Here is a 12535-nt window from a genome sequence, read left to right on the forward strand (position 1 = left end):
CTATGCCCTAGGGCCATCCAGAGGCATGCACGACACCCTGATTGGCTTGATGGGGTTTAGGCTGAAGGAGACCTCCCGTCGGCTACATGGCAGGAAGCGGAAGCGCCTCAGTATGTCTACCAGGTAGACTTTGAGCTGCAGGCGGCCGTACTGGGAACCCACACAGTTGCGCGCGCCCAATCCAAATGGCAGGTAACAGCACGCATGCTCTTTGCCAACGCGGTCCTCCAAGAAGCGCGATGGGTCGAACCGCTGTGGATCTGGGAAGAACTGCGGCAGGCGATGTGTGAGGAATGGCATCAAAAGAAGCAGGGTGCCTTTGGGATCAACACCCGCCCTGCAGACCCTCCAGAGAGCCAAAGTTCCTCTGTGGCCACTCTAGGGAGTATTGGGACTATTGGGAACAGTCTCAGTGTCTCCTGTAGGTCACACTAGAAGACAGTTAAGGTACACTGATCAAAAAAAGCCGGACACAAGAAAATTATTAATGTAGGGTAATGAAATTTATGGTTGGTTGGTTGGTTTTGGGGAAGGAGACCAAACAGCTAGGTCATCGGTCTCATCGGATTAGGGAAGGACGGGGAAGGAAGTCGGCCGTGCCCTTTGAAAGGAACCATCCCGGCATTTGCCTGGAGCGATTTAGGGAAATCACGGAAAACCTAAATCAGGATGGCCGGACGCGGGATTGAACCGTCGTCCTCCCGAATGCGAGTCCAGTGTGAAATTTATGGAATACATTTGTCTAGTTAACATGTTTAAGTGATTAACATTGCAAGATCACAGGGTAATCTAAGCGCAAGATGATTCATGGCAAATTGGAAATGCTGATATATTAATAATACACTTAATGGTCTGTAGCGTGATGGAGAGCACATTGTCCTGTGAGAGCACCAGAATGTTGAATGCAAGAATGCAAATGTGCACACATTATATTACAGGTGCCAAATTTTAATTTTTGGGATGGAGGTTCATGCTTGATGCACTTGGTCAGTCAATACAGGAACCTGATGATGGCGGCCAGGTGGACCGCTGAAATATTGTCTTCAGATGACAGTTTGATCCGGCTGGAAACCCGACAAGAATTTGATTTACTAGTAAGCTGGGAATGTCTACATACTCACAGGAACGGTTAATGCTGGTTGTGGATACCGTCATGACTTTGTCGGATGATGTCATGTATGTGCTCGATTGCAGACACATCTCGTGAATGATTAGGCCAAGGCAACATGTCGACATTCCGTAGAGCATACTTGGTTACAACAGCTGTATAAGGGCAAGTATTTTGCTTTTGGAAAACGCCTCTTGGAATGCTGTTCATGAATGGCAGCACAACAGGTCGAATCATCAGACTGACGCACATATTTGAAGTCAGGTTGCGTGGGATAAACTTGTGAATGCTCCTGCTGCTGAATGAAAATGCACTTCAGACCATAACTCCAAGTATACGTTCAGTGAGCCTATCACACTGATAGGTTGGTTGCTGGCCCTCAACTAGCCTCCTTCTAACCAATACACGACCATCACTGGCGCCGATACAGAACCAGTTCTCATCAGAAAACACAGAAGACCTCTAGCATGCTGTCCAGCGAACTTTGGCTTGAAACCATTGAAATCGAATAATGATGGTGGGTGGTGGCTAGCGGAAACCGTTCTACAGGGCGTTTGGGTCGGAGCTGTCCTTGAAGCTCCTCTTATTAGAATCCACTGACGTCGGAAAATGACGGTGGTTTGTGGTCAGTGGAAGGTATTCTACAGGTCGTCTGGGTCGGAGCTGTCCTTGAAGTAGAAGATTCCTATCAGCTCGCTGTGACAATATGGTGTCAGCTGCTGTTCAAATTGTCGTTTGCAGATGCAGTATGACACGCCAGAGCCATACGCTGAACACGATGGTCTTTCCTTTCAGTGGTGCCAGGTGGCTATCCAGAGGCCAGACTTCACTCGACTGTACATCCTACTGACCACAACTGCTTTACTTAATGTATCTGTTTTTTACAGAAGTTGTGGTAGATGTTATTCTGTACATTACTTCTTCATTGTCACGACACTTTCCGTCACATATTCCCACAAGCAAATGTCATGGAGTCATGTTTGGCACCTTGAGGCCAAGAATATGGAACAGTGGCTCAAGGTCCCTCTAGATGTTGTTGGTGCTGCTGCTGGTGGGTACACAGAGCATTTGTTACAGCATAGGTGAAACTTTAAGATTTTGTGAATATTTTGAAATTCATCCCATCTTTGTATTGTGATATTGTCAATAAACATGGAGTTTTAAAACCAGGTCATTCTTTTTGAGATACCTGTATAATGCGTAGGGTCGTAGTTTTCTTTCTTATCTTAAATGATTTCAAGCTTTTTCGCTTTATATATCCCGTTATTGCGTAATATAGGTACTCCTAGCCTAAGTGATGGTGCTTCGCTTGCTTCCACAAGAAAATCGGGTGGTGCATGGTAGAGTGTGTCACGGTGCCCTTTTAACATTTTGATTTATGATTTCAAGGTAATGATGCACAAATAACAAATAATGATAATATATTATTATATTGAAAATACAATACTTTTTTGGAATGTTCGTAAGAAACGATCACTACGAGTATATCAGGATGTCAGAAACAAGTACGTACAAGTGACATTTCCCATAAAAAGTGACATTTCACATAAAAATGAGATAAGTGCAACTAGAGCATAGTAAGGCATCTAAAATTACTGTGGCAAAGGGATACAAGTGAAATCCTACTCTTTGCTGCGCACTGGTGATCATAAATGGAACTAGTTATGATGTTGCGAAACAGTCACGTTGTTATAGGCCCATTCTGATTTTTGTTGTAGCATGTTATCCAAATAACCCTTCTATGATATGTGAGAAAGAGAAGTGACCCAGATGATGAGAAATATTTCAATAATGGAATAACACAGTAAACAGTTCTCTTTATTATTTTGTTCAGTATAGTAAGGTACAAAAGGCATGATATTCACGTAGCATTACCTAAATATTTTGTTATACCTCTAAATAGTAATTTTATGATAACTGAATTGATAAAAACCTATGATAAAGCATTATAGAGAAAACGTAAATCACCTTCTTAAATCACAATATTCTGAAAGCAAAGAGATACTAGCACATGTAAACTTTTACAATTTGTGATCCAAAATTCGTGATTTATGTTAACGTGTTATTGCAACATGCAAACAGAAAATGATAGAAAGAATTTTTATATCTAATATACACAAGAAAAGAATTTCCATTTTGCTATCTCATTACATTTCCTGAACTTTTGACCTTCAACTGAAGTTTTTTCTTTTTTTTAAATTGGAAGAAGTGTACTCATATCCCTTTTTTTCTGATCCACTCCTATAAATTACGTGAGTAAATAAAAATCAGTGAGTGTTGTCTATGACACAATGCTCTTACAGTATCTAAAAATCTTCAAAAATACTTCATGAATATAATAAACGCAATGTTTATGTAAAGTGTCACAATATTATTTACCGTATCGTTACTGCTGAGAAGTAGGCAGTTGAGGAAAAGAGAGGTAACATGGACGAAAGGTCGCTTGTTGCTGTAAAATACATACCTGTGTGTGTGTACGTGTGTTTCTGTGCACTGATCATTTTGGAGAAATCTAGGGACTATTGGAGCTAAGCATGAATGACACAAATTGCTGCTAGGTTACCTAGTTCTTAGAGGTTGCATCTTAAGGTAAGTCAATAGTCATATTCCAACTAATGTTACTGAGAACAAAGCAATTGTGGCTGTTACTTCATAGGAAGGAATGCAAAGAAATGGAAGGCCTACAGAATGCGTCGTACGCTCTCTGCTACTATCATGCACATATAGGTTTCGAATTCTTAAGAATTAATAATATAGTTCATCGAAGTTTGAAATTCAAAAATCGAAGACGACAGCACCCACGTGACAAGCCAGTCTTCTTTACCTATCATGTGACATGCTTCACCCGTCCATCACGTTGCCTCCCCTCTCCAGTCAGTATCAGCATAGTTTCAAAACGACACAGTCAAGCACAGCGTATTATTAAAGAGGAAATTAAAATAAAATCGCGGTGTAGCACCATAGCAGACATATTGGTTGTGCTGAAAAATGTCTGAATGAGCTAAATTTTTGCGTCGTGTTCAAATGTATTTATTCAAAAAATTACGTAAATGCTGTATCTTGTAGTATTTCCACAGTTAAATATATTAGGAACACACAAACACACACATACACACACACACACACACACACACACACACACACACACGCAGAAACACATTGAATGTGTGTATCATGAAATTGTAGGTTAAGTAGCAGTAGTGAATGAGTTAAGTTCGATTTCTGTATAAAGCATAACAGAGCCTCATCTTAGTTATTTTCCACACTTAAATGAGTCTATGATGCTTTCAAGTTTCACACTTCATTAGGAATCTAAAATGTCTGCAAAAAGTCGTGAGCAGTACAAAGTACACAGTGGTTGTGTCAAGTATCAGTATGTTATTTGCCTCGAATTAAGTTTTTTCCAAGTCTGAATTGTTCTAGGATGATTTTAAAGTGTTACAATGTTAACTACACGCTTAAAATAAATAAAGGATGTCGACATATCACACTGAGGAAATGTTATTGGTGGTTCATAGAACAAACTGTCGTTACCCAGTGGTTTTACAAGTTCTTAAGTAATGTTTCACCAAAGCAAGTAGCAGTTCAGGGGGGCGCGGGGCGAACGAAATAATGTATCATATTGTACATTAGAAAATACAATCGGTGTTATTACCAGCATAGCACTGATTTTTACTTGCATTTTCTCTAAAAGATTAAGTGAAATTGGACTTTTGAGGAATACTGCAGTGTTTAAGATGTTTACCGACTGCATTTCCTACAAGAAACTAAGAAATATCATCAAAATCTAATCAATATGTGATGCAAGAAACGCACATACAACGCAACCAAGAAGCAAACGAAATGATGAACCACGGTTTTAGGTAGGAAGAAAGAAGGTATTTTGATGACATTTTTTGTAAGCCATCACTTAAACTACATTTTTGTAATACACAAATGAACTGCATATTAAAACTACTTATTCAGATTGTTCGGGGCAAAGCCTTGCCGCAGTGGATACACCGGTTTCCGTGAGATCGAAGTTAAGCGCTGCCGGGCGTGGTCGGCACTTGGATGGGTGACCATCCAGGCCGCCATGCGCTGTTGCCATTTTTCGGGGTGCACTCAGCCTCGTGATGCCAACTGAGGAGCAACTCGACCGAATAGTAGCGGTTCCGGTCAAAGAAAACCATCATAACGACCAGAAGAGCGGTGTGCTGACTCCACGCCCATTCTATCTGCATCCTCCACTGAGGATGACAAGGCGGCCGGATGGTCCCGGTAGGCAACTCGTGGCCTGAAGACGGAGTGCTTCTTTCTTCAGATTGTTCACATTCATTCCAGCATATGAAAAGAAGGAGGTGGCAGAACACGACAGAGATGAAACATACCAAAAGATGAGAGTGCAACAACACGAAGACAGAAACTACATACCTCGAAAGTATAATGTTTGTGCCAAGTTTGAAATTATTTATAATTTATCGAGTAGAAACACACATGCACACACACACACAGACACACACACACACACACACACACAGACAGACAGACAGACACACACTCATGCAGGTCGCTTATACTAATACGTAATTACACTCTAAGACAAAATAAAATGACGCACAACAAAGAAACTATGGGAATAAGACAGAAATCGGTAAGTGTGATGTACATGCCACGACTAACAAATGATTACAATTTCTGAAAAATAGGATTAGGGGTCCACAACTGAACAAGTCAATACCGCGTTGATCCAGCACCAGCCCTGGTGCAAAACAGTTATTCGGCTTGGCATTGGTAACGGAGTTGTTGGATGTCTTACTAGGGATATCGTGCCAAATTCTGTCCAACTGGTTTGTTAGATCGTCAAAATGCCCTGATGATTTGAGGGCACTGTTTATGATGCTCGAAACATTTTCTACTGGGGAGAGATCTGGCGATATTGCTGGTCGAGGTAGGGTTTGATAAGCAAGACGACGTACACTATAAACTCTCGTCGTGTGCAGACAGATATTATCTCCTGAAGTGTAAGCCCCAAAGGAGTCGCCATAAAGAGCAACAGAAGAGGGCATAGAACACCGTTGACGCACTGCTGTGCATTAAGGGTGCCATGAATGACATAAGAAAAGAAGTGGCACTCCTGACTATCACTCCTGGTTATCGGTCTGCATGGCAGGCGACAGTCAGGTTGGTGTCTCACAGCTGTCTAGGGCATCTGCAGACGAATCTTGGCCCTGAAATCTCTTTGAGTGCAATATCATTGTCTTCTGCGGTGAATGCAGCTTTGGGTTGAGCCCTGACAACCAGTACTGATCTCTGATTGCAAACAAAATTTGGCAGCAAAATAAAACTGTATTATGTCTCAAAATATGGAAGGTTTTGAACACATAACAACTGAGATACTAATGTCTTGATTTATTATTCTATAAGATTTAAAAAAGTACATATGAGTTTCATTTTTCACACTACCAATAAAAGTCACTTGCAAACAGCCAATGTTCGATTATTGTACCATAGTCTGCAACAACAATGGACCTTAAAATTAAATATTTTTTTCTAAATTGTTTCTATTACTTACTGAATGACGCACTTCTTGCTTTTTGGCACTACTGAAATAAATAATAGATCGGTAGACGAGCATAGTTCGATCTTTGTACTGTGCATTAGTACCAGACACGAAATTTATGAAAAATATGGGTTCTATAACAGTACAAAAAAGACATGGCTAGTACTGCTGATCTAAGCTACAGCTTAAAGTCCACTTGTTGATCAGAATTACCGAACTAAACTATATAATTCCCAAATTCGCAAAAAAAAAAAAAAAAAAAAAACCGGTCAACCCATGCACAGCGCATCCCGAATTGCGACTCTGTCCTGTGTGAACTCTCGTGCTCTCGACGCTGCCTTGTGTTGCTGCATTTGCATGGAGAATTCCGGTCTGGGACAAAGATGGCGTGCCCTCGCTGCTGGGTAAGTCGGTTCATGTGTGTTAACGTCGCTGTTCATGAAGACAGCACGAAAATTGAACTGTTTTCACCGATACGACATCGCACTGCAAAGAACCCTCTCTATATTCTCCAAGTATAGGGTAATTTCCGAGGCAGCGCCTGTGTCACGGCCCGGTAACCTGCACTGGCTAAAAAGTGGTGTACCAAGGCTGCGCTGCCCATCTGGGAACGCCGCCTCGACTACCAGGTGATCTCGACTCGTGCTGCCTGGTCAGTGGTTAGGTGGGTGAACCTCGACCAGCGCTGCCGTGTCAGAGGTCATCCGGCAGAGAACCACTGGGGCCTGCCTATCCAGATCGCTCATAGCGGTGGCACTGCCAGAGCCAGAACCCCTGTGGCTCCACTGTTTGTCAAGTCGCGCGCCCGCCAGCTGTCGCACTGCTGTGGACATGAAATAAAACCTCCATTGCTCATTAGCAGGCAGTTTTTTACTTCACATGTTATTTACTGAAACATTTCTTCATCTGTGGTCTTATGTTAAAATAACCGATGGCTGTAACACAAGCAACAATATGGTTATTCAAATCACCACTGTTTCTTGTAATTATTAAATGAACATATTGTTACATGCATATGAAAAATCTTGTGATTCTGTAAAACATATAATTTCATTAATGGTCATAATACTAATTAGCAAATTTTTGTAATGCTGACCAGAGTATTTAAAAGTTTTTATTGACTAACACGGATGCACCAAAGTATTTAATAGTTTTTATTGACTAACACAGGTTTAAGATGGTTATATCACATCATAACTGTTCTCATAGGGTATGACATCTCTTTCTGACCAGATACACCTTTCCCTAGGCAATGTCTGCCTCACAACTGTAGTTCATTTGGAGAAATTTTGATAAAAAGCGAACCGTTGAAACTGATCAAACACAAACCTGTGTAAAGAGCAAGGCCAAATGAATCGTTCATCAGAAGCCTTGCAGTTTGGGAAATCTGCCTTAATCCCAATGAAATTGAGGACTTCGGTACCATTCGCGATTTCCTGCGAGAAATTCGTCTTACTTCGGACGAAAATGTCAAGAATAAAATTACATAGCATTTTAAGGGACTTGGTAAAATTTCAAACACTATTGCCCTGCCCTATCTAGTAACAACAACCGGCTTCGAAATCGCTTGGAAAAGACAATAGCTTTGGAATCCACGTGGTGTGTAAACTGAAACGAGCAGCTACTTGAAACTTCCAGTGACTAAGTTACATAAGATAAATCTTTATTACCAATAAGTTTCTGGTTAAGCTTAAAGACGGAATTTATAATGCTATGAAATAAAGCAGTAACAAGTTTATTACCTGTCTCGTACGCATACCTGTGCAAAAAGGCTTTTCCTTCTTACATGTATATAAAAAATAAATCCAGAAACAAACTTCACATTGAAAGTAATTCTTTCCTTCTGTGGTTCTCAATTTCAAAATTATGTCAATTGCAAAGCAGGTAGATCCTTCTCATCGAATTCAAACAATGGGTTGAGCCAGTCAGTTCTACAATGAAAATTTTATATTAACAGAAAAGTGTAAAATACTTTAATATTGCATACTAGAGCTAATCATTGTGCAAAAACTTTATCAGCTGGTACAGCTGAGCTCAACTACTCACAGTGCAGGGAAAAGGATGGAGCGGTCAGCAGCAGCCTGGTTCGGGCTTGTAAATGTGGTGCAGCGCATGGCTCTCCGAGATACACTGCGGTGTTAAGCAAGGGGTGTACGACATTCCCAGCGTGGTGTCTGATGGACTTTCCTGCTGCCTGACGTCTAAGCAGCCTGTTCCTGAGCTGTTTCCCACGCCACCGAGATGTGGCAGCCTTCTGGGCTACCAAAATGATACAGGCATGAGTAAACAACAAACACGGAACCGCAAAATATCAACACACAGATCGCAGTCAGGATGCACGAACCTGAGACAGTGGAAAAAGGCAATACAAGATATAAAGGGTAAAACACCTGCATTCATTTCAGAAGTCGTGATGGCTGACAATTTCTCAGAACCAGGTGCATCATCTGCGAGTGATTCAAAGGGAATGCCAACCAAAGAAGGAGTAGCACCTACTGTATCATATAGAGAGAGAGGTAGACACACCCAGTGCTACAGATGCCGAAGGTTGAACCATGTTTCATGCAACTGCAACACAGATCCCGTCTGTCTAAAATGCAGAGGAAACTACTTCACCATGCTATGTCTGAAACTTACAGCAGAGTGTAAACTGTAAAGGGTCTCGCACAGACAGTTACAGAAAATACCCATCTTGGATCGAAACGTCAAAATCCATGAAGTCCAAACAGAGACCGAGAGATTAAGCCGGTCCCAAAGCAGCCCCTGCTCTCAACTCGAGAAATTTTCCTCTGTTGGGAAACAGAAATGAGAAACAGAAAGTGGCGACTGCAGAGCAGCCTGCTGCTGCACCCACCACTCCTATCCCCACCACTGCCCCCCCTTCCCCTCCCACCACTGTGCCCACCACACAGGACGGCTCTGTACCGCCTCAGTTAGCCTGCAGCCTGCCGACGAGAACCACAACAAACTGTACAGGCAGACCTCCCACACTTACCCAACTGCATGACATTGGCCATCTCCTAAGCGATTTCAGCATCAGCAAAATAGTTACCACTGCCCCAGTCAATCTTTAACAGATTTTATGATACAGTAGAAATATTGAATTTCATTGATGAAACGAGGAAATATAAAAATGCAGTAAACGAATACTCAAAAATGAAATCGAGAGGATGTGCAAAATGACTAAGCATGGGCAGCTTGAGGGCAAATGTTAGGATATAGAAGCATATTTCACTAGGGGTAAGATAGATACTGCCTGCATAAATATTAAAGAGACTTTTGGAGAAAAGAGAACCACATGTATAAATATCAACTGCTCAGATAGAAAACCAGTCCTAAGCGAAGAGGGGACGGCCGAAATGTGGAAAGAGTATATAGAGGGTCTATACAAAGGCAATGTACTTGAGGAAATGGAAGAGGACGTAGATGAAAATGAAATGGAAAATACGATAGTGCGTGAAGAATTTGACATTCCACTGAAAGACCTTAGTCAAAACAAGGCCCTGGGAGTAGACAACATTCCTTTAGAACACTGATATCCTTGGGAGAGCCAGCCATGACAAAACTCTTCCATCTGGTGAACAAGATGAATGAGACAGGCGAAATATCCTGAGACTTTAAGAAGAATATAATAATTCCAATCCCAAACAAAGCAGATGTGGAGAGGTGCGAAAATTACCGAACTATCAGTTCAGTACGTCAAGGCTGCGAAATACTAACATGAGTTCTTCACAGACGAATAGAAAAACTGTTAGGAGCCGACCTCTGGGAAGATCAGTTTGGAACCCATATGAATGGTGGAACATATGAGGCAATACTGATCCTGCCGCTCATCTTATGACATAGATTAAGGAAAGGCAAACCTGCGTTTCTAGCTTTTGTAAACATTGAGAAAGCTTTTGACAATGTTGACTGGAACACTCTCTCTAAAATTTGTACAGAAACCAGATGGCAGCTATAAGAGTCGAGGGTCGCTAAAGGAGAGCAGTGATAGAGGAGCAAGTGAGCAGGATTGTAGCCTATCTCTGATGTGATTCGAACTGTGGTGCTACAGAAAAATGCTCAAGAATAGACGGGAAGATCAAGTAATTAATGAGGTGGTACTGAATAGGACTGGGGAGAAACGATTTTTAAGGCACAACTTGACTGGAAGGAGGGATCGGATGGTAGGACACATCCTCAGGCATCAAGGGGTCACCAGTTTAGTATTGGAGGGAAGCGTGTAGAAAAAGAGGTGAATACAATAAGTGGATTCAGAAGTATTTAGGTTGCAAAAATGTCGCATTGTCATGCAAAAAAGTTCCATCATTGTTTGGGAACAAGTACACATCCAAAACCATTTCCAATCAATTATGGATTCAGTTGACCACACCGTGAAGGAGCCACTACCATCTTGCACAGTACCATGTTGACAACTTGGGTCCATTACTTCGTGGGATCTATGGCACACTCTTACCAACTGAAATCTGCACTGATCTGACAAGGTTGCTGTTTTCTTGTAGTCTGGGATCCAACTGATAATGGTACAAGCACAAGAGAGGCACTGCAGGTAATGACATGCCGTTAGCAAAGGCACTCCCGTCGGTCGTCTGCTGCCGTAGTCCATTAACGCAAAGTTTCGTCAGACTGTCGTGGAAGATACATCCATCTACATCCCACACTAATTTCTGCGGTAAGTCACACAGTGCTGCTTGCCTGTTAGCACTGAAAACTCTACGCAAACGTCGCCGCTATAGGTCGTTAAGTGAAAGTGGTTGGGCACTCTTTTATCTCTGGTGAGAGGTTATGCCTGAAATTTGGTATTCTCTGCAGGCTCTCTGTGGGCCTTGCATTATTGAATTCCCTAAGGACTTCTGAAATGGAACGTTCCTTGCATCCACATCCAACTACCATTTTGTGTTCAAAGCCTGTTAATTTCCGTCGTACGTACGTGATACTACAGCCGTATGTATGCGTAAATATCGATAAATCATCAATTTTGTCATGTCAGTGTATAGCAGTATTTGATGGCTCTACTTTGGAAACGAGTGGTCTGATTGCATGCCAGGATATGGCTCAAGAATGACACATTTTATGGAAACTGGTAGCTAGTGGGGAAAACTAAAAATTGCTGTAGTAGACTAAAACATATATTATTTCTAAAGTGTACTGGCCGGTTTTCCAACAGCCAGTACGTATAGAATATGGGGTCCTACTACGTTGGTCGACAAATGGAAAAGTAGCATGCCTTGCGACCGCACGGGCAGCCAGTGGACAGTGGCTCACCTTGATGATGCTCTCCAGCACCCCGAATCTGCCTAGGTCTGCAAGGCTGGGGGCTCGCAGGTAGTCGTCACCCTCGCCGAAGACGTCCTTCAGCTCCTGGTGGGCTGCATCCTGCCACTCAGGGTGGAGGGCCAGCAGTGCCAGAACATAGCTGACAGCCATGGATATCGCCTCTGTGCCGGCTATCAGCAGATTCACGAGCTGTTGGGCATTTCAGTTAGATTAGCTTGTATGTTCTGTTTATTCTATATGCCCACATCAAGAAATATTGGAGAATGTGGGAAATCCAGAAAACAATATTAGCCTAAAGCTACCCACGCACAGACAGAGGGATATTGTAAAACAAGTCAGAAGATCGATCAGTCCACGGTTGTACTGCCAGTTCATAGCGGTCTACGGGCACTGCACGTCGGCGCTCAGACACCTTGCGTTCGTCAGGTGCGCTGGCGACCTGAGCTCCTGAGGCCGCGCTGCCGACCAGTATCCCCTGCCGCCGCGGCCAGCTTCGTCCGAGTTCGCGGAGCGCTAGCGTCGGCGTCGGTGGTAGCGTTGATGTACGTTGTCTGTCCGCCCTGGTTGCCAGATCGTTTTGTACGCCGAGAGCCTTCTTAATTAGTGCT

General features: G+C 42.5%; 1 protein-coding gene across 1 annotated transcript; it reads right to left on the minus strand.

The window, feature by feature from the left end:
- Positions 1-12077, minus strand: LOC126424558 (cytochrome P450 4c21-like). Its single transcript, XM_050087304.1, has 2 exons — positions 11916-12077; positions 1-270 (listed from the first exon to the last, which is right to left on the minus strand). Exons 1-2 carry the CDS (start codon positions 12075-12077, stop codon positions 1-3), a joined length of 432 nt encoding a protein of 143 aa, XP_049943261.1.
- Between the last annotated feature and the right edge of the window lie 458 nt (positions 12078-12535).

This window comes from Schistocerca serialis, chromosome 10 (assembly GCF_023864345.2).
Source record: "Schistocerca serialis cubense isolate TAMUIC-IGC-003099 chromosome 10, iqSchSeri2.2, whole genome shotgun sequence".
NCBI lineage: Eukaryota > Metazoa > Arthropoda > Insecta > Orthoptera > Acrididae > Schistocerca > Schistocerca serialis.